The sequence below is a fragment of the Microtus pennsylvanicus genome, chromosome 21, assembly GCF_037038515.1.
Source record: "Microtus pennsylvanicus isolate mMicPen1 chromosome 21, mMicPen1.hap1, whole genome shotgun sequence".
Lineage (NCBI taxonomy): Eukaryota > Metazoa > Chordata > Mammalia > Rodentia > Cricetidae > Microtus > Microtus pennsylvanicus.
Window position 1 is genome coordinate 16,617,817 of NC_134599.1, and position 23,228 is coordinate 16,641,044.

The 23,228-nt window shown below is 48.2% G+C and overlaps 1 protein-coding gene and 1 pseudogene across 2 annotated transcripts in view; both read left to right on the top strand.

Moving 5' to 3' along the window:
• Positions 1-334: 334 nt before the first annotated feature.
• Positions 335-23,228, top strand: part of Efr3b (EFR3 homolog B) — an 81,999-nt gene continuing 59,105 nt past the window's right edge. Inside the window, exon 1 of one of the 2 annotated variants that reach the window (XM_075955730.1) lies at positions 335-559. In XM_075955730.1, the coding sequence (XP_075811845.1) occupies positions 473-559 (87 nt within the window). In that variant the 5' untranslated portion in view covers positions 335-472. The remainder of the gene's footprint in view (positions 560-23,228) is intronic. The other variant, XM_075955729.1, reaches the window with a different exon arrangement.
• On the top strand, positions 19,619-20,121 carry LOC142839547 (large ribosomal subunit protein eL21 pseudogene; annotated as a pseudogene).

The following is a 23,228-nucleotide window of genomic DNA, read 5'->3' on the forward strand; positions in this document are numbered from 1 at the left end:
AGCAGCCTGGATAGAGTTGGAGGAGGGGGTGCACCTGCAGGTTCAAGAGCCCTGCTGACCTCGGAGGGGTCCTCAGGTTGGGGAACACGTCAGCGACCTGCATAAGGGTTGAGCCAGGAGCTGGAATTCAGGTGGATAATAATAGATATACTGGGTGACCGCGGCAACCAGAATCCTGGCTCCCGGGGGCGTCCGGTTGGCAAAAGGCGCGCCCCAGGCTGGGGGCGGGGAGCAGAAATGGGGGCGGGGTTCTTGGGGCAGCCCACCAGTGGCCAAGCGAAGAGGGCGTGACAGGACACAGCTCCGCCCCCTGCGCGCTGCCTAGCCTGCGGACAAGAACAGGAGGCGGCGGCCAACCTCGGCGCTAAATGGGCGGGTGGCGTCCTGCTCTGTCCCGCCCGCCGCCGGCCCCCCCCGTCAGCTGCTCCCGGCGCGCTCGCCCGGGTCGCCGCTTGAGCCCGCCGGGCTGTGAATGAAAAGCAGGCGCGGCCGTGGACTAGCTGCCAGCGACGCGACGACGCCGGCCTCCCGGGAGGCGCGCTCCCCGCGGAGATGTACGGTAAGGAGGACTCGGCGCCCCGGCTCGGGCCCGCAAACTTCCAGGACGCGGACCTTTGTCCCCCGGAGTGGCCCCCGGCCAAAAGCGAGAGCGCCGACTTGGTGCCAGGCTGGCTGTTTCTGTCGCCCTGTGAGCGCGCGTCTGTGCCGAGAGGACAAAGATGCCTCGGGTCGGGGGACTATCTGGTCCCCTGAGGTCTTTCGGGTCGGCGCGTGCAGGCGCTAAAGGGCGGTGGTCTGTCGCCGGGTAGAGACTCGGATGGTGGAGAGACATCCAGCTTTGGAAAAAGCGAATGTCTCGTCAGCTGAGCCGACAAGGAGTGTTGGTGGAGGCGATCGTGTGACAGTATTTGCAGAATTAACAAAGAGGCTTGTGCTTGGGAGTTTGATGCGCGAAACTGGTCCAGGGTACAGGGGAGCTGCTCGCTGCCGGCCTAATGCCCGGCTCCTTGGATGTGAGAGGTGGCACTGGCGGTGCAGGAGCTGGGGAGCAAGCTGTCGCTGGAGGCTCATCTCTCCGAGCTGGATGCACTTGGCCTCTACCTAACCCTGTTGTTGGTGGGATGCAGGCTTCCCAACTTCCAGATTGGCCTTGCAGAGGGCCGAAGGGAAGAGATGTAGCTTTGAGGGTGTCTCTCAATCCCATAGCTACCGTCCCCACAGATGTGTGACAGTTCCAAGACTCTCAGGGTGCACGACTCTGCTGATTCTGCTAGCAATGTGGATGAGGAAAGCTCTCTTTGGGTCCCACTTTGCAGCTCCTAAGAGTAGAAACACTGGCGATCTGGACCAGGCTAGGAATGGGCTGACTTGCAGAGCTTACCTAGGGTACGTGTGTGTGCGTGTATTCCTATGGACACGGTCTATTAGAGCCTAGGTTTCCAGTAGTTATTCTTGGGCCAACAAAAGAATTAGAGCCGTGTTCACTCCCTCTCCTACTGCAGGGTAAGGGCTCGGGCTGCACCTGAGGGGTGAGTGATCTAGAAGAGCGTGTTCCCAATTTAACCCATCTCTAAGACTGCTGGCTGCCTCTGCAAACAGACCAGCATGAGTCACAAAGTTTGTTGGCACTGAGGAAGCTGAGAGCATGCTGGAAAGGCTCAGCAGTTGGTGGGCCCCCTATTTAGAAGACAAAGACTCAACTTTTGTATGCATCTCCTTCCCTGCCCAGTTGATTACACAGCCCCACTATGATCCCCATAGAGATACCAGCAGGTCCTCATAGCGAGTATTAATTCTCTTGGGTGGACCAAGTGGGGGAGGGGCAACTTGACCAGTGGGGATGCTGAAGGAAGGTGACTGGACTTGTACATTTGCCTGCTGGGAGGATGGAAGAGCCATATACCTCTTTTATTCTGTCCCCCCACCCCCCCACACACTTCTTTTCTGCAGAGGGAGCAGCCTAAAGCTGCAGATCACTTGAGAGAAGCATGTGACTGCAGGGGCACCTGCAGCAGGGAAGGAGTTAGGACAGGCACATTAGTATGGGCCAGAATTAGCAGCCCTGGGTCACCACAGCACAGCTAGTAATGTGGTAACTTACTTCGGGGTGTCTGAAAATTGGGGTGTGGGGATTCCAGGTCTGCTCCTGTTGAAAGAGCTGGCTAGAACAGAAGGAGGATCTGGGGAGCCAGCCTTAACTGCGTGCTATTTTCAGCTGTACCATGAAATCTCAATTCTCTTTAATAATGTTTTTATTTCCCCAGATGCAAACAGAGCAGGGACTTTACCCTGAATGATTCATAGAAAGATTGTGATGAAGGGCTCCTCTGGGTAGTTGCCTACAGCTCAGGGAAGTCACATTAGTGCTGGGTGGAAACTGCCCCCCCTCGCAAAGCCTGGAATCTGGAGTTGTCTGGGAACCTGCGTTCCAGGGGAACCTCACCTGTCTGTCTGCGTTTTAGGGTGGAAAGAAAGGGGCTGTAGAGTTCTTCCCTTCTCTCCCTAGAAGCCAGTGATAAAAAGGGACATGAGTAGGGTCAGAACGAGAGTGTGTGTGTGTGTGTGTGTGTGTGTGTGTGTGTGTGTGCTTGCACACACGTGCATGCACACGCAAGCATTCCAGAGGCAAGTTTGAGGACAATCTGGGTTACGTTGTGAGTTCCAGGTTAGCAGGGATGCACAGGGAGAGACTATCTAGAAAAGAGAAAAACAAACGATGTGAGTGGTAATGGCACGTGGACTTCCTATGGATTGGTCTTCCCCCTAATTTCTTCCTCAGTGGCTTGTCCAGGGTGACATGGGTCGAGTAAGGTAAGGTGACACCTGGTCTCTTGACTCAGTGCTGACCCTTGTCCCCCTTTCCCTAATGTCTCAGATGAATGCATATTATAAGATGCCTCTAGGCAGTTTACAAACTGGTCGACACTAAGGAGGGACAGAACCGGAAGCTGTAGAAGAGCTTTAGATACTTTGGTGACGGACTCAGTCACTGTGTCTTGTCCTCAGGCTGTGTTCTCGCCCCTTGCCAGCTCCAGGCAGATGTCCATTTTCACCTTGACCTTGCTAACTACGGGTCACTAAACAGCTCCTGCTCTTCCTCTTCTTCCTTTTTGAGGCAAGGGTCACACTGGGTACCCCAAGTTAGCTTTGCCTCCCGAATGGTGGCATTACTCCTGTGGCGCTACACTCAGCCTGAACTGTTTTCTTTCCCGTTTCCTGATCACTGTTCACGGTTACTTTCTAAAATCGCTCTCCAAAGGGACACAGATTTCTTCCTGTAGTCTTTTTTGTTCGTTTTCTCGAGACATAGTTTCTGTGTGTAGCCCAGGCTGTCCTGGAACTCACTCTGTAGACAAGGCCGGTCTCAAACTCAAAGATCTGCCTGCCTCTGCCCTGATGGCTGGGATTAAAGGCCTGTGCCACCACCGCCACCCGGCCTGGTCTTGATTATACTGTGAATGTGGATTGATAAGAGCCATGGAGGAGAAAAGTACTTTGTTCTGGGAAGGGGGGCAGGTCACCAGACAAGTTCCATGCCAAAGTGGATCCCATTTTCTTTTCTTTGGGATTATATAATGAAGCTTTAACCTATTCCTCTCACCTGGGCCAGAGCCTTGAGAGCATCTCATTCTCCTACTGAGGTAGATCGAGCCTCCCGAGACTGAGGGCAGTTGGCCACAGAGAGTAAAGAGAATAGAGAGGATTTCCCCACCACACTGTGGTCTGGGCACGCTGGTCCCACTGGAGCCAAAGCTGCTCTGACTAGTTCCTCTGTATCCTTGCCTCGTGCCTCCCTCCCTGCTTTGTGAGGGAGAATGGCCACTATAGGGAGAGCAGTGGTGTGTGGCTTTCAAAATGGTGCTCAGTACATCCCACATACACTGTACAGCTGCTGTAAATGGAGCAGAGAAACTGCAGGGCCAGGCTGACTTATCTTTGCAAAGATCTGTCTGCTTGTCTGTCTGTCTGTTGCTCTCTCTCTCTCTCTCTCTCTCTCTCTCTCTCTCTCTCTCTCTCTCACACACACACACACACACACACACACACACACACAGAGCACACTGACCCCCCCCCCCCCCGCCGCCGCATATCTTGAGCCTCCTGCAGCTCATGGTAGCATGCATGGCTTCAGCTGTGTACCCTCCCATTCATTACCTAGATCCCCATTCTTTAGTGTCCTTTGGAAGAGCCCCTGCGGGGAGAGCCTGTCTTCTGTCTCTTGCTGCTCACAGTTCAGTTATTCATGCCATTGTCCTGTTCTTTCATATCAATTAAAAACACGAAGTTAACATCACCTTACAGAAGATCTGGAAAAGAGAGAAAGCAGAAAATCATCCCTTCACTGCTGCTCCCTCAGGTCTATCTTTTGGCCTTAGGATTAGCTCAGTGCTTGAGTCTAAGGTTTGATCCCCAGTACCACAAAACAAACAGACAAACTCAAATGGACAAACTGCTGAGCTGAGCGGTAGTGGAGGAGCACAGCTTTAATCCCAGCTCATAGAGCCAAGCCTGGTCTACAGTGTGAGTTCCAGGACAGCCTGGGATTCAGAGAGAAACCCTGTCTCAAAAAAAAAAAAAATAACAAACTACTGAACAAAACCCACCCCCACCCCCCCATTTCTATGTTGTAGTGTACCTGAATGCTGTGACTTTGCCCAAATCCTTGGTCCTTTCCCTTTTTCTTTTCTGGATCTCTGCTGTGTTTGTTACTCTAGGCCACCAACAGTGAAAGTACATTGAGGACCCCCACCCCACTTTTGACCCCAGCTCTTCCCCTCAAGTAACCTTGAACTGGAGCTTTTCTTAGCGCACTCGAGGGTGCAGACATACACACACACACACACACACACACACACACACACACACACACTCATGCTCTTAAAAAAGTACGCCCACCTCACCATGAAAATTAATTTAAATGAGAGCTGCCCTCATCTTCTCCTTTCCTCAATTCTTCTCTGCTTCTTAATTTTATTGTTTGTATATACGTATCATATATGTGTATATGGTGGAGGGGGCACCCATGCATGCTATGGCACATGTGTGACAGTCAGGGGTAGCCTCAGGTATTGGTTCTCAACTCCCACCCTGTCTTGTTTGCCCCTTCGCTGTGTATGCCCGGCTAGCTGGCCTGTGAGCTTCCAGGTCTATCCTGTCCCTGACTCCCGTCTCACTGTGAGAATGCTGGGATTACAGCTGTGTGCTGCCATGCCTGGCTTTATGTAGGCTCTGGAGATGCGAACTCAGGTCTTCCTCTTTGCATGGAAAGGAGCATTTTACCCTCTGAACCATTTTCCCTATACTCCTTTGGTTTTTAATTTAAGAAAAGAGGGTTGAGTGGTGGTAGAACATGCCTTTAATTGCAGCACTCAGGAGGCAGAGGCAGGCAGATCTCTGAGTTGGAAGTCAAGTCTGGTCTACAGAGTGAGTTCCAGCACAGACAGGGCTACACAGAGAAACCTTGGTTTGAAATACCGAAGGGAAAAAAAAGAGGAGAAAAGAAAACCCAAATGAACAAAAACTTATGCCTCATAGCTTAAAAACAATGCTTGTTATGTTATTCCCCAGTTCAAACAATGGAAACGTAATTTTTAAAAATGACCTATGTTTTCCTTTACTACTACTAATGATCTTTCTAGAGAATCTGAAAATATAGCTAGTTATAGCAAACGTCTTGTTCTATGATTTGTTTACATGGTTGGAACTGCTCGTTTTACATAATTTCATGTTGTTTTTCCCAAATGGCACATATGCATCCTCCTCTAGCCCCAAATAAACAAAAACTTGCCAATTGTCACTTAAAATAGATATTTGAGAGGGGTTCTTGTAGCTCAGTGGTCCAGGATGGCACTTGGCATGCCTGGGGCTCTGCATCCAGTCTTCCATTGCTTAGCTCCCTGTTCTACACTAAAATCTACAATAGCTGAGCTATGGTGGCCCACATCTTCAGTCCCAGCACTGGGGAGGCAGAGGCAGGTGGATCTCTGTGAGTTTGAGAGCAGCCTGGTCAACAGAGAGAGTTCCAGGACAGGCTCCAAAGCTACAGAGAAACCCTGTCTCAAAAAAACAAAGCAAACAAATAATAATAATAATAATAAATCTTAAAGAAATAAACAGTCCATTATCATTATCTGTAGTCACCCAATACCAGAGAACTGCCTTTTAAAGTTGTTTTGGTGTATTACTGCTGGATGTTTGTACATTGTGGTGGGGAGGGGACACATGCCAGGGCATACTTGTGGAGGTCAGAGGACAACTCTGTGGAACTGGTTTTTTTCCTTCCACTTTTACATGGCTTCTGAGATCAAACTCTGGTAGCCAGGTTTGCCCAAGCCCTTCCCATACTGAGTCTGTTTGGCAGTCCTAGCTGGTTTTTTTTTTTAAACTAGGTGTTAACACCCTAGCAGCCTGGAACTCTCTCTGTAGACCAGGCTGAGGTGGAGCTCAGATTCTCCTGCTGGGATTGAAGGCGAGTACCACTTGGCCCCAGGCTGATTTCTAAAAGCTGTGGTACAGTACGGTGAATGAAGAAGCACCTGCTGACCAAAGCCTTTTCTGAACTCTGGAACTTTCTCTTGGGCCACAGTCAAGGAATGACTGTAAGTGCATGAACATTTTAGGGACTTGCTACTATTGTCAAAACTGTAGCTTTCCTCCTGGCTGTGGCGGCGCACGCCTTTAATCCCAGCACTCCAGAGGCAGAGGCAGGCGGATCTCTGGGAGTTCGAGGCCAGCCTGGTCTACAAGAGCTAGTTCCGGGACAGGCACCAAAGCTACAGAGAAACCCTGTCTCGAAAACAAAACAAAACAAAAAAAAACTGTAGCTTTCCGTTTTGTGTGGGTAACACTCCTTCTGGTAGTTATCCGAGTGCCTATCTTCTGGTACCCTCAAAGGCAATAAGTATGAGGGATTAGCGGTGTGGGTATGGCTCTGGTCAATGCTGGAGGAAAAGGCTCCAGTTAATGCTCAGGGCTAAGGGTGTGGCTGATAGAACCATCACTTAGCATTCCTGAGGTTTGCTTTCCTTCTTATCTTTGTTAATCTGATCAAGGTGTTCTCGACGCTTTTAGCTTGCCTTCTGTGTGTCCTCCTCTTTCACGATCCACCTTGATTTTTGAAACAAGAGCCTGAAGTTCATTGGCTAGGCTGCCTGCCATTGAGCTCAAGGGATCCCCTTCCATCTCTGTCTCCTGAGAGATGGGATTATAGACATGTTCTACCATACCCAGCTTTTATGTGGGTGCTGGGAACCCTAATTCAGGTCCTCATGCTTACAAACTTCACCAACTGAGCCTTCTCCCTCATCCCCTAATTTGTATTTTGTTACTGACATCTCCTGTGTTTCTAAGCACTTTATATTTCAATACATTGTAAGACTATGAGTATTGTATTTATTAAGGATATTAACCATTGGGTTCTTATTTGCTTGATACTGTATTTTGAAAATAGACGAAAACTATCATTTATTTGTGGGATACCAGCCATGTATGATATAATATCAAAGGGGACACAAAATAATGGGGCTTGTGTGTGTTGGGGGGGGGGAAGATTGTGACTTAAGGGACCAGTGACATGGCCCAGCAGGCAAGGTGCATGCCACCATGCCTGAAAACTTGAATTCAATGCCCAAGACCTACGTCGTGGAAGCAGAGGACCAACTTCCCCTATTTGTCTCCTGACCTCACACACACTAAACAAATATATAGGTATAGTTTCATTTCTCGCATGTTTTACAAGGATGTGCTCAGTAAATGGCACAAAGTTTCTCTAACAAGAAACTGGCGGTCTGCCAGCGACGTCTTGAAGTGGTGGAAACTATGTGCTGCCTGATTCCCCTTGCCTAAATTCTACAGACTGGGATTAGTATTTCTGTTTCCAGAGTGAGAAAGCCGAGGCCTAGAAAGCGGAAGGAACTTGCCATGGCCACCTGTTTTGGATGAGGCTGGGATTTGAACTTGGGTTTTCCAACTCCAAATGCCATCACACTGACCCCAGAGCATGCGAGCTTTCCAGAGGATAGGGCCTTCCCTTGTGGTGCTCACTGTACCGCACTCCCCCAGACCTGAACAAGGTTTCCCAGAGGGACACACTACCGTTCTGGGGTTCCAGGCCATCTACAGACACACTCTTCTGGATGGAGTCTGTTCTTACAGTTGTTTTGGTTTGTCAAGAAGAAAGGGCTAGAGGAAGAACCTTGGAGGACTGAAGAATATGTAAGAAAGACACAAAAACAGATGTGCGGTGGTGGAGAGGACAGGCAAGAGACGGCACGTGCTTCACAGGCAGACAGAGCAGACTGGGGCTGTCACCTTCAAGACGGTCACTGTCAGGCGGTGTTAGGATGGCAGCGACCTTAGAGAGGACTCTGATCCTGGGTGCTGTGTGCCTGTAATTCCAGTCCGGGAGGCAGAGGCAGGAAGATCAACAGTTCAAGGTCATCCTAGTCTACGGAGCAAGTGGGAAGTCAGCCTGATCTATATGATAAAAAAAAAAAGAGTCTAGCAGCCAGTGTTTGGCCTGAACAGAGAATAAGAGGTGCTTCTGTTTGCCTGTGAACTAGAACTTGCCCTCCACCCTCAGGTCTAGGCAGACTTGGAGCAGGCGATGTGGAGCTGGCCTGTATCCTATGTGGATCTCATGCATAGACTGTGTACCTACGTCCTAGATAGGCCTGGCTGAGACCGAGGAAAGGACAAACTGAATAACGTTGTCAAGTCACAGGACTCTAGACACTTAATTCATGTTTCTGAGACAGTCTTGGGAGGTATGCAGGGCTGACCCACTGCCAAGCTGATCCTGGGTACTGAGATTTCAGGCAGGCATGATGCTTGCCTGGCCCAGATTTCCTCATTTATACCCTGTGTGAAGGATTATCCCCAAATTACAAGAACACTTGTGCAGACCTTGCCTTAACATCTCTTAAAATGACATCATGCCAGTTAATCTCCTACCTACTCACAACCGGCGCATGAAAGAAATTTCTAGAACAGAAGCATGGAAGAAGATGCTGGGAAAATCCAGAGCTCTACCACCAAGCCTTCTTCATGCCCCCGGGGTACTTTATCCTTTATTGTTACTTTGGCCATTTACACACCACAGTGAATGTCATTTATGTCCTTACACAACAGATCTGTGGGCCTCTTGCACATACAGCCTCTGTGGGGCAAGCAGGCTCGATCGTATTCAGTTTTGTGTGCTCAGGTGGAGAACTAGGGCATGTGGTGAGAACTCACAGGTTTGCCCTGAACCTGAAAGCCGTTGTCCGTGTCATTCATGCCCACAAACATTCCTAGCTGCCCATCGGCCCATGCTTTCAGGGAATGCGTAGCGGTGGGGCTAGGGGGTCTTGCTGAGGTCAGACATAATCCTGAAATGATAGCCGTTATGTGCAGTCCCCCTAATTGCGCTTTCCCACACTGGTGATGATTGCATAGAAGAACAGACCAGTGTATAATAATCTGGCTTCCTCTTCCACTTTGAGGTTTCGGTCTTAGGAGACAGCCCTTGGTTACTTGTGAGATGTGGTCAAGGAGGCCAGGCGTTTTCGAGTGTTCCTCCTGGGTTTGTAGAGACCAGCAACAATGCCACAATCTTTCTCTTCAAATAGGAGGGTCATCTAGTGGTGTAGGGGTGGGCAAATCTTTATCTTGATTTCTGTTCCCATCACTTAGGTATTCTATCACAAAACGAAGATGGAGAGGCCCCTCGAGGCAAAGGCAGTAAATGTGATTCTTGGTGCCTGAAAGCACACGCTGGCCAGAATGTTCCTGATAAATGCCAGGCCTGTGCACCTTCAGTCTGGGAGCTGGGGAGCATGCACTGTGTGTAATAACCGGATCTCCTGTTGACGTTGAACTCCTGAGAGTGTCGGCCCTAGCTAGCATGTCTGAGCCCGACAGCTGGTAAAGACAGGAAACCCATCTAACTGTCCGGAAACTACTCCTTAGGACTGCTAGAAATGGCTCCTCCAGACAGTAGTCTTGGAGAACAGAGCTGAGTGTTCTAGAAAAGCGTGGGTGGTGCCGGCCACCGGCCACACTGTCCTTCTGCTTCATCAAGGACATTTCTGGTTGCGTGGGGGCGGGGAGTTGGCCATCGGAGCCGATTCAGGCTCTGTTGCTGTGTGAATTTGGGCAGGATTCTCTTCCTCCCTCGGCTTTAGTATTTTTCCATCTGTAAAGAGGAAGAGCTGGACTGGATGGTCTCAGAGGGTTTCCAAGCTTTTACAGCTTGCAAAGTGATTGGCAAAGCTGGTTTATCCTGACTCAGACTTCTGAGGCTTGTGTGCACCCAAAGCTGGGTAGGTAGTTGGGGTGGGTGGAGGGGTATAAATGAATGGTCTTAGTGGGAACCAGTCACTTTTTGTAGCCTGGCTTGGCATCGACTTTCTCACTGGCAAGTCAGGAATAATGACCCGTTGTACCCAGTGTCTGTTCTTGGCCCTGACCAATGGGATGGTCATGCTGACCTATGTGCTGGGCCTGGTTGTCTGGGGCCAGTTTTCTTGTTTTACATAACATTCAAGTCTCATCCGAACTCCTGCTGGATGGGTGATCCTCTCTACATTTGTTCCCATGTTTAAGGATAATAAGATCCTATATTATTATCCTATATTATAATCCATAATAATTAGATGTCTTGTGATGTGCAGAGTCACCCATGGATGCTTGAAAACACCATTTCCAATTGGGCTACATCAAAATTCAAAACTTTGTGCCTCTAAGGACACTCCTAAGCATGAAACCGGAGAAGGTAACAGTGGGAGAAGATCCCGGCAGGTGATACATTAGATAAAGGATAAGTTGCAGGATTTATAAGGAATATCAGAAGCTCAATAGACAAGAAAAACCTTGATTTTAAAATAGACAAGAGACTTGACTAGGGAGAGCGGGTACAGTGCTTGCCTAGCGTGTATGAGGGCCTGTGTTCAATCCCTCATCGGAAGAAAAGACAGCTTCATCAACTAAACTTGTAGACTGAGGACCCAACAGAGATCCTGGGAAGACTTCCCAGAAGACTGCTCTACAGGCTAGGGAAGGAAGTGCCGCAGCTGAGAACCAAGGCAGGAGAATGGAGAGTTAAAGGCGGTATACCAACTCAAAAAAACACGTGAGGGTGAGGGCATTTTTTCCCATGTGTGAGTAGCCAACAAACACGAAACACAACTCAAAGCAGTTGTCATATGCTGCTCGTATCTCTTAGGGCAGGTGCTCCCAAAAATGCAGGAAAGAACTGGGGGCATAACTAGCTCAGCTGGTAAAATTCTTACCTGATCCTCATATGAAAAGCCAGGCCCAGGACAAGAGGATCCCTGGGGTTTTCTAGGCCAATCTGCAAGCTCCAAGCCCTACATCTTAGAAAACAAGATCTGAAGGACCCCCAGATTGGGATGCTGCTACTGGGAAATGGGAGCTGTGGGTTTTTTTGTTTTTTTAATTTTTTTGAGAGAAAGTTTCTCTGTGTAGCCCTGGTTGTCCTGGAACTTGTTCTGTAAACCAAGCTGGCCTCAAACTCACAGAGATCAGCTTGCCTCTGCCTCCCAAGGGCTGGGATTAAAGGCACATACTACCACTGCCCAGCCAGGAAGCCGTTCTTTTACAGCAATGAAGGGGAGCTATTTGGTCTTTTTCCACAGGCCGTTCGTGTGGAGTCCATACCTGGGTGGATGGGTGCACTCATCCCTGTCTTGCTAGGGAACAACAGGAATAACGTTGACAGTATAAGTTGTTTCTCATGAGAGTGGCTATTTCTGGAAGGTGTCATGGGTTACTGGGGGTTAGGCTTTAGGTGTTTGTATAAGACATCTTAGGTTGCTAGGGTCAGGCTCCAAATGGTCAGGGTCTCGTGGGTAAATATAGTTTTGAACTTTTGGCTCTACAAACAGACGAGTGGCTGATCAAAATGTGGTGTTTAGATATGATAGGACGTCACTCAGTTCTGGAAAAAAGAGGGATGGGTTATATCTCAGTGGTAGTGTATACCTAGCCTTCATAAGACACTGGGATTCAATCCCCAGTTGCAGAAAGGAACAAATAAAAAGAAGAGACCCCCAACACAGTCTACATCATGGATTAACTCTATCTAAGGACATGCTACAAAGGGAAGTAGACATTAACAAAGGGACTGATGTTTTTACTACTAAATCCTCATTGGACTACCAGCATTGTTCAATTTATAGGGACAGAAAATGAAAGAATCCAGGGCCTGGGGAGATGGTTAAGTTCTTGCCATGGAGACTTGAAGACCTGAGTTTGGATCTCAGAAACCACATACAAAAGCGAGTGTGGTTGTGTCCTCTAGTAACCCTAGTGCTGGGATGTGAAGCCTCGCAGATCCCTGGGGGTCCAAAGTGAGAAAACGTGCTTCAGAAAACCAGGTGGATGGGATGAGGGAGAATGGAGAGGAGCTGCGTGGATAGAGAGCGTGGGGAGTGGGCAGAGTTTCAGTTTTGTCTTATTTTGTTTTTTTCTTCTTTCTTTCTTTTTTCTTTTTATCTTTTTCTTTTCTTTCTTTTTTTCTTTTTTCTTTTTCTTTTTCTTTTTGTTTTTTTTGAGACAGGGTTTCTCTGTAGCTTTGGGGCCTGTCCTGGAACTAGCTCTTGTGACCCAGGCTGGCCTCGAACTCACAGAGATCCGCCTGCCTCTGCCTCTGGAGTGCTGGGATTAAAGGCGTGTGCCACCATCACCTGGCATTTGTTTTTTTCAAGCAACATTTCTCTGTATAACAGTCTTGGCTGTCCTTCACTCACTTGGTAGACCAGGTTGGTCTCAAACTCACTGATATCCACCTGCCTCCGCCTCCCAAGTACTGGGATTAAAGGCATTAGCTACCACTGTCCAGCTGTTTTATTTTGTTTTTGTTTTTAACGAAAAGCAAAGATGGACGTGGAGATGGCTGTCCAGCAGCGTGAATAGACTTAATTCCACTGAAGTGCACTTTAAAATAATTAAGATGAGCCGGGCGGTGGTGGCGCACGCCTTTAATCCCAGCACTTGGGAGGCAGAGGCAGGCGGATCTCTGTGAGTTCGAGACCAGCCTGGCCTACAAGAGCTAGTTCCAGGACAGGCTCCAAAACCACAGAGAAACCCTGTCTCGAAAAACCAAAAAAAAAATAAATAAATAATTAAGATGAGAAAGTTTTATATTACCTAATTTAAATTTTAAATTTTTCTCCGTGTGTCTGGGTGTTTTGCCTGCAGTATGTATGTGTGTGCAGTGCCTGCAGAAACCAGAAGAGCACATCGGATCTTCTTGAACTGGAGTTATATATGATTGTGAGCCACCATGTGGGTACTGGAGTTGAGTCTGGGTCATATTGGAAGAGCAGCTAGTGCTCTCAACCGCTGGGCCATCTCTCCAGCCCCTCTCCCCTTTGAGGCAGGGTCACGCTTGTTGCTCACACTGACCTGCAACTCCTTGGCTCCATCTGTTGACCCCACCCAACCTCCCAAGTAGCAGCTGAGTACCCAGCTTACATAAATTTTACTACCATCTTACAAAAGTTTTGTGAGCATGTGTGTGCACGTGATGTGTGTGCGCGCAATGTGTGTGTGTGTGTGTGTGTGTGTGTGTGTGTGCACACGTGGCGCCGTTTTCATATCTCCTCGCACCCTCACCACTGGCCATGCTGATGGCTTAGTAACAATCACCTATTCTTTTGGGGTGTCTATAAATTGAGGCTCAGAAACAGACATCCTCATTCATATTCTTTGGATTTCCAGACAACTCCATCCCTAATTAAGAATGCTATCAAAGTGCCATTTTTAAAGACATGAATTTTTTACCTAAATCAGGTTAAGGGTGTGTCTGCTGCTGCAAGCAGACCGAGGGAAGATGGTCAGATCTGAGGCTTACGTTAGGGCTAGGGCGGACTGCTTTCACAGCGAACACACCCTTCACCTGGGGAGTGTCTCTAGGAACTGGCTGGTATCCTGGGCAGCAGAGCTGAGGTGGTGGGAGAGGCCCACATGGCTGCTGCTGGGGAAGGAGAGCCAGGCATTCTCCAGAGAAAAGCCATGCAAATTCGGATCTTAACTTCAACTGAGCCGCTGGTCCTTGAATTATGGGTTGATTTTTGATTGGACTGCTTTGCAAGGGCAGCTCTGTTAGCCTGCTCTGAAGTGAGTGTGAGTAGCAAGCCTGGAGGAAGGGGAAGGGCAGGAGGAGGAGGAGAGGGAGTCAGGAGAGAAGAGAAGATGAAACTAATGCTCCACCCAGGAACGGTGATAAATGCCCAGGTCCTGGCCTTGACAGAAACACTCTGGAGCTCCAGCCATGGCAAAGAGGACCGTGGATGATGTTAATTTACTTTAAATTTTTTCATAGTTTGTATAATGAGCATTTTAATATCGGGGCATAAATATAATTAAAAGTATTCTTCATCACCAACAACCTTGTGGGTAGTTATCTGGAGTCTTCTAATTATGTTTAAGAAGTAATTATGCAAGGATTCATGCACGAAAATTCTATGTGGATAGGATTCATCCTCAGCTGGATGCAGGCATTGGTTGGGAAGGTGAGCTTTTTAGGGGCTGGGAGATGTTCTGTCTTTTGGGTGGTTGGTTAATTCTTCAGACTCTGCATCTTTTGCATGTTAATGATATCACAGTAAATGAGTAGGAAAACCCAGGAAAAGCAGAAACCAGGCATACAGACAATCACAAGGCTGTTCTGTAGCCCAGGCAGTGGGAGTGCGGGGAATCAGGGTCTGTGCCAGCCTGCACCATGACTTTTACCCATAGCCCAAGATGACCCTTGGCACCCTAGTCAAAGGGCTCATTGAGAGCTGTCGGCCAGAGCCCATGATACAAGGCAGCTAACAGGCTGAGCACCAAGCGCAGGAAGCCGACCCTGGAAGTTCAGTTCGTTGGCAGCTGGGAGGCTGATGGTGCTGGCAGGGTAAGTGGGCAGAAGGCCCACGAACAGGGCTGTCTGGGCGGACAGTCTGCCTTGGGAACAGAGAGACTGACATGGCTGACTTTCAGGGGACCAGAAATGACAAGGCCTGGCTCTAAGAGGCCTTTAGCACCGTCTCAGCCCAAAACAGACGTGACTGAGCAGAGCCAGCTTGTGGGAAAGACTGGCTTTTCCATTTCCTCCTTGGGGCTTCAGTGACAGGTTCAGCCCACAGTGATGTCATTCTTCTGAGGATGCACTTAATGGACTTGCCTAACATCTTAATAATGTGCTGACTGGTGACATCTCTGCACAGACACCTGTGGGTCCATGGCTAAGAGATGAATCTTTCTCTGATGACACACTGGAATAAGTAAATCTCAATGTCTCCCTTTCAGCCACCAGGATAAGTATAAAGACCCCCAAGAGACCCATCACTTTGGGTTTGAATTCAGCTGCTTTGTTAACATCTGGGTGTCTTTGAAAATATCTGCTTGGTGTCTTATTTTCCCCGTCTGTTAAATGGGACAACAGACCCACCTCGATGGCCTTGGGAGGGCTAAAGAAAAAGGCATTCAAACCGCTCAAGAGTCCCTGACACACAGTGCCGTGCTGGCGAGCGGTAAATGGTGTGGAGGTTACTTAGGAGAAGCTGCTACACATCTTCCTATCAGTCAGTCCTTTATGATGACAAGGCCCCCTCGCCGGGGGTCTGGTGATCTGCTTGAGAGGGAGAAGACACCTCGCCTCGTGGAGAGCTGTCGAAGGAGCTGTTTTTCCACTCTGCGCTTTGCTACTTGCAGCATCTGTTGAGAGACTTTGTGCCTCAGTCAGGTGTAAGAGAACGCCCATGCGTATCAGTGCTGCTCCATTGAAAGTGGGTCTTGGCTCTGCTTGGGCCTCTGCTTACTTGGCATTTTTAGTAGGGCTCAACCTAGTATTTTGCCCCCTCCCCACCCCAACATTTCGATACTTCTCATTCAGTTTAGACCACCCTCGGCCCTGACTTTACGTTTTATCTGCGCTGGGCACAATGCCTGTTTTGTGTTCTGGTGATACACACATGCAACAGACTCTCCGGTTAGATGGTTGGAAGCCTAAATAATTGATCTCAGATTCTTGGCCTGCCTGTAAGAGTCTGTGTCTCGAATCTGTTGGCCGTCTGTACAGTCAGAGCGCTTGTTCTTGCCCTCAGTCAACTTGGCAGTACGACAACAAGGCTTCCTCGGGTTTCTATATCCGTTAGCAGAGTGAGTAGCCCTGATTCTTCTAGGCCGCCTGTTGACCACAATAGGAAACTGGGTATATTTTAGGAAAGAAGAAAACAGAGATGTGTTGTACATTCCAAATCCTGACCCCTGGCTCCCAACTTTAAACCGAATCACCGGTGACATTGCTGACACTCTGGTGTTTGTCTGCACTCAATGTTGGTGCCACAGGCTCTCTGAGAGTGGAGTTATTTGTGGGGATGCTTTTTACAGCACAGTTCGTGTGAGCTGGAAGGAACAAATAGAGCGTTGCAATGTCTCAAGGTGTTCAGATGAATGAATCCCCACGAGAAGCTCGGATCACCTCACAGAGAGCCAGGCACACACGCATGGAATTCCTTACCCCTGAGCTCCCATTTGTCGTCAGTCGTGGGGCTTAGGAAGCTCACAGAACACTTCCATAGATGTAACCGATAGACTGCAGATCCTGGTAAATACTGTCTATGAAGTGAAGGCTTATTAGCCATCCAATCATTGAGTAAAACACCGGCTCTTCTGTGTAATTTGATCTACACAACTCCAAGAGAAGTTAGGGGTCACAAGGCTCTAAGTTGAAGCCAGAAGGTGTTGGGCCATGTCTCAAGTCCACCCTGGCCCAGGGCAGAGAGGTTCCCGACTGTCTGTGCAATTGACTCTTGGAAGCAACTGCAGTCCCAGGGACTTGCAGCTGGCCAGGGTGTGCAGCTTGGAGAAGCATGCCCCTCCCTGGTCTGCAGAGCTGTCGTTACACCTGGAATTTGTATGATACTTGAGTGACCTCCCTGAGCCAGCAGCCATTGCAGTGAGTGACTCTCTGCCCTCCTTTCCTAGTCGTTCTTTTTTTCCAGTTTTTCAAGACAGGGTTTCTCTGTGAAACAGTCCTGGCTACCCTGGAACTCGCTTCGTAGACCAGGCTAATCTCGAACTCACAGATATCCACCTGTCTCTGCCTCCCGAGTGCTGGAATTAAAGGTGTGCACCACCACTGCCCGGCTCCTGTTTGTTCTTTACTTTCTCTGTCCGAAATCCCCATGTCACTCCCTGCTAAGAGCTCTCCAGGAGATGGCCAGTGGAGGCTCGACGGCCAGGCCCCATAGAGACTTCTCCTTCCCTATTCTCACTGTCTCTTCCTCTCTGGCATTGTTCCTTCTTGAAATTCACTTTCCAAAGTGGCTCAGTGGTTAAGAGCTTGGACTACTTTTCCAGAGGACTCAAGTTCAATTCCCAGCTCCCACTTGAGTGGCTGCTAGCTCAACTCCAGCTCCAGGGGACCTGACACCTCTGGTCTCTGCCGGTACTACACCCCCACACAGACATAGACACATAATTTAAAATCATAAAAATAAATATTTAAAAAATGATTTAGCCAGGCGGCGGTGGTGTACACGTTCAGTCCTAGCACTTGGAAGGCAGGGGCGAGCAGATCTCTGAGTTCCAGGTGCCAGCCCGGCCTACAAAGTGAGTCCTAGGAGAGGCAGGGCTACGCAAAGAAACCCTGTCTCGAAAAAACAAAGGAAAAAGAAGAAAAGGCCCCTCATGTCCTCACTGTGTGTTGGTGGGCTCTGCTTCTTGTGGTCCAGCTCATCCATGTCACACACCAGGAGAGCAGAACAATGCTCTCGCGTCTGCATCTCCCGCCCTGCTCTGCTCTAACGCCTCCATCTGCGCTGATGGCTGTCTGGTCAACCTGTCACAAGTAGGATCACCTGGGAGGAGGGAACCGTAACTGAGAAAATGCTCCCCTTCCCCTTTCGCTTGCTCATTACTGCCGCCCCTGTCCGTGGGAAAGTCTGACGTCTGCTGGTCTGCTGACACACCTGACTCCAACACTGCCCTTCATTCTGGCTGCTTGTGCACGCTGTCCCTCCACGGCTACAGAGCTCTTTCCTGTTTCTTTTTACCGCCATCGGTATCTAAGGCACATGTGTGGGAACAGATAAAATAACTTCCGGGTCACAGATCAGCACCTTCAACCCAAAATTTCAGTAAGAGCTGAGCTGAGCTAAAGTACAGAAAAAAATGATGAGACTTTCGATTTAACTTTAAGAGACAATGAGAGATATTAAACTTTATACTTATTTTAATTTAGACGAATGATCTATAGAACATTTTCTCTTGGGGGCAGAACACAACTAAAAACTAAAGCCCCAAATCAGAGCTGTCTGAGGGAACGTACTAGAAAGACACAAATGTTACCTGTCTTTGCCTTTCAATATAGTATCTGCTAGTTATGCATGGCTGGTTTTTGTTTATGGTTTTTTTTTTTGTAGTTTAAAATATAGTTTTAAAATTTAGTCTTGGGGCTGGAGAGATGGCTCAGTAGTTAAGAGCACTGACTGCTCTTCCAAAGGACCTGGGTTCAATTCCCAGCACCCACATGGCAGCTCACAACTGTCTGAAGATCCAGATCCAGGGGATCTGACACCTTTACACCAATGCACATTAAATAAACCATAAAAAAAATTAAAAAAAAATAAAATAAAATTTAGTCTTTAATTGATACATAAAGGCGTAGCATTATACATATAAATGGGGCACGACACAATATTTCCATTATACACTGTATAATGTTTAAATCTGGTTAAACTACCGGTTCAATTGTTTGTCATTTGTTTTATTAAATTGTGAGTATATGTGCCTGTGCCTGCTTGTCTGTATGAGCGCCATGTGCATGCAGTGCCCTCAAAAGCCAAAAGAGGGCTTCGAGCCCGCTGGAACTGGAGTTATTGGTTTTAAGTCACCCAGTGAGGGTACTGGGAACCATACTTGGGACCTGTGCAAGAGCAGCAAGTGTTCTTAATCACTGAGTCATCTCTCCACCCCCCAAGAACTTACTGTTTCTTTATGGAGAAACTGGGAAGCAGAAACAAAAATAATTTCACTGTGTAACCCTGTCTGACCTGAAACTCACTACATAGATGAGGCTGGCCTTGAACTCACAGAGACTGCCCGCCTCTGTCTCCTCCTCTGGCTTTTTAACATATATAAACACCTAATTGTCACTGCCCTATTGCAGTACCACACACTGCAACCTCTTCTGGTCTAGCTGTAGTTTAGTACCAACTGGTCCTCCAGTCTCGTCTCGTCTCTGGCTATTGAACACACAAATGAAACTGGTATACTTAAGGGGCAGAGTCTTGATTTGTTTTCTGAGACAAGGTTTTTCTGGTTAACCGCTCTGGCTGTCCTGGAACTAGCTCTGTAGACCAGGCTGGCCTTGAACTCACAGAGATCCTCCTGCCTCTGCCTCCCCAAGTGCTGAGATAAAAGGCTTGCGCCACCACTAAGCTTAGCAAGATCCCTTCTCCCTGTACCACCAGTTACTCAGGGGACTGAATTGAAGAGTGAAAAATTTGAAACCAGCCTGAGAAACTTAGCAAGATCCCATCTGATAAACAGATAAAAGTGAAATAAAACTTAAAAATGCACGCGACTGCTTTCGGCCGCGGTAGCCATCTTTCAGTAACTCGCCAGAATGACAAAGGGAAAGAGGAGGGGCACTCGCTATATGTTCTCTAGGCCCTTTAGGAAACATGGAGTTGTTCCTTTGGCCACGTACATGTGAATCTACAAGAAGGGCGATATTGTAGACATCCAGGGAATGGGCACTGTTCAAAAAGGAATGCCCCATAAATGTTACCATGGCAAAACCGGAAGAGTCTACAATGTCACCCAGCATGCTGTGGGCATCATTGTAAACAAGCAAGTTAAGGGCAAGATTCTTGCCAAGAGAATTAATGTGCGGATTGAACACATCAAGCACTCGAAGAGCAGAGACAGCTTCCTGAAGCGGGTGAAGGAGAACGACCAGAAGAAAAAGGAAGCCAAAGAGAGGGGCACCTGGGTTCAGCTGAAGCGCCAGCCTGCTCCACCCAGAGAAGCACACTTCGTGAGGACTAACGGGAAGGAGCCTGAGCTGCTGGAGCCCATTCCCTACGAATTCATGGCCTGATGTACAAAAAGAAATAAAAGATCTGGACTGTACTGTGGGGTGCACTCTGAGACCCCTCCCCCTTCATCAGCCGGTCACCTAGCTCCAGCCAGTAGCCAACAGTACCTTGTGGTTTGGATCCGTATGGATCTTGCAGCATTTATAGCTTGTTTTACACACACATATTTACACACATGCCACGTTTGTTGCACACCAGTGGCGTCTAGTCTGCAGCTCTCTTTTAAATTACCAGGGTATTTACAGAGATGTCAGAGGCAACACTCAGTTCAATGTCCTTTTATCGGCTGCCGCGAGGACATTCCCTGCTTTGGTAACCTAGTCCTCTCCTGTGGAGCATTGCTCTGTTTCCAAACAAAGCCACCAAGGCCACTCCTGACCTGTGGCAAGTGAGCTGAGATAGATATGGAGTCATGGAATGTCTAGGTTTCCACATTGTGTCTTGGGTTCTCTCATCCCAGTTTCTGACCCAGGCAGGGTCAGGGCCCCTGTGAGGTCAGCCCTGAGAGTCTGAGACGCCACCCAAGCGCCAGCATGTATTTTATATTAGGAAGCTGGCAGCCGTGTCCTACCCTGGTCGTTTATCACTCCTCATGCCGAGAAGCTAACGCCTAGATTCTATCAAAGGGACGGAGATGAGGTCTGAAAATACTGAGACATCAGCAACAAATCACGATGACACACAGACAGCAGCCCTCCTGAAAGCTGGGCTGAGCGCGGGCTCCAGGGAGATCCAGAATGCTTATTATTACCTTGTTTTATGTTGGAGACAGTGTCTTCTCATGTAGCCCAGGATGGCTCAAACTCATGGCAATCCTCCTGCCTCAGCTGCCTGCATTCTCGGATAGTAGATGTGTACCACTTCGCCTGGCTGGCTAGGGTCTTGTTTTGAAGTTAGATTTCTTAGGTTAATTCACCATACTCATTTTGGGGCACAAGCATTTTTTTTTAAAAAAAAAAAGTAGTTAAAGACATATTGCAAACATCTGGGTGTTGAATAAAATAAGCATCCATCATGAGCTGTGTACCAGGATCACTCTCTAAGTGCTCTATAGAGACTCGGTGCGTGATGAGGAAGCCAGCATGATCACACTGAGATGGGACGTCATTTCCAGCTTCTAAGGGACACAGGGCACTCTCTCCGGTGTTTTCAATCCTACCAACCTGCCTTCCCTGTTTGCTGGAGGCTGAACTCAGGGCCTTTTCTGTCAGCACAGTATTCTACCATTGAGCCACACTTCCAATATCTCCTGAACTAATTTCAAAGCACACTGAAATAGACTTATTAGGATTCCAGGTCAAGTTTTGTTTTGTTTTGTTTGGGGATATTTTAAGGCAGGATTTCTCTGTGTAGCCCCGGAACTTGCTCTTTAGACCAGGCAGGCCTTGAACTCAGAGATCCACCCCACTTTGCCTCCCGAGTGCTGGGATTAAAGGTGTCGCCACCACTCCTGGTTACTGAGGGCTTTTGATGATCTTAAAAACTGAACCTGAAGGCTAGGTGTGGTGGCGCACACCTGTACTCCTAGTTTGTGGGATGCTGAGTTGCAAGTTCAAGGCCAACTCAGACGTCACAACAAGTCCACAACCAGACTGGGCTACCTAGAAAAACTCTCTCTCTCAATGGTAACAGTTCAACACTGGAGGAGGTGCTGATGGCCGAGCTGCATGAGGAATATAGGGGTAACCTTGCCATTTGAAATGCAGGCTCCTGCAGCCAGGACTGGGAGACACCTGTGACCATCTATCCAATAAAAACCCGAGAAAAGGAAGGAATGAAAGCGTGAGCAGAACAGGGACACAGAGGGATGGATGTGGCTTCTCTTTCTCGTGGGTAGGCTCTAACGGTGTGCACACGACATTGAGATGTAGGCTCAGGAGAGGCTTAGAGGGTAAAGCACTTGTCATGCAAGCCTGATGAGCTGCTTTTGGATCCCCAGAACCCACATAAAGAGCCAGCGTTGCTGTAGCATGCTTCTGTAGTCCCAGAGCCTGCCCAGTGAGATGGGAAGCAGAAATGGGCAGATCACCTGGAAGCGCTGAGGTCACATGACCGGAAGTAAGCTGTGCAGTGACAAAAACAAGAGAGACTCTGAATCAAAATGAAGTGGATGACAAGAACCAAGCCCTGAGAGTTGTCTTGACCTCCACACATATTCTGTGGTATGCCTGCACCAGTACTCACACACATACCATATATGTGTGTGTTTGTATGTATGTATATATGTATGTGTATGTATATGTATGTATAAACACACACACACATAAATATACATAAATGCATGCCCAATGTCTTAAAATTCATCATAGTCTGATACTCCAGCAATCAACCTTCTTCCCTTTTGGATATCCTCTGTCCTAATTTAATAATTAGATACAGTTAAGTGTGGTACTAGTTTAGCTATGAAGTGTCCTTTTCATGTATTAAAGGCTCAATCCCCAATTGCTATTGTTCTTTTGAGAGGTTCCGGAAACTGAGGAGGTTGGCTCTAGTTGGAGGAAGTTCCTCATCGTCCCAGGCTCCTTTATGCCTGTCCCTCTCTTGCTTCTGGGTGCCATGAAGCATGGAGCCTCTGCCACATGCTCCTTTCATCAATGTCTAGAATGCACACACCCAGGACTGGGGACTGGCCCCTCTGAAACCGTGATCCACAATAAACCGCCCCTTTCCTAAGTAGTTCTTACCTTGAGACAGCCTGATACCCTCCCCTTATCCCACACACCACCCCATGTACTCTCCCCTTATCCAATACACCACCCCCACTGGATACCTGAAACAGTAGATGGTACTGAATCTTTTTGTTTGCTTGTTTGTTTTTGTTTTTGTTTGCTTTGCTTTTCAAGACACGGTTTCTCTGTGTGACAGTCCTAACTGTCCTGGAACTCACTCTGTAGACCAGGCTGGCCTTGAACTCACTGAAATCCACCTGGCTCTGTCTCCCAAGTCCTGGGATTAAAGGTGTGCACCACAACTGTTTTTTGTTTGTTTGTTTGTTTTGAGGGGTTTTTTTTGTTTTGGTTTTTTTTTTTTGATGGTATGGAATCTTAAGTAGCCGGGTCTTATTTCTATAAAACGTACCTTGGATACATTTAGTTTATAAACTAGGCACAGTGAGCAATTATTGACAACAATTAA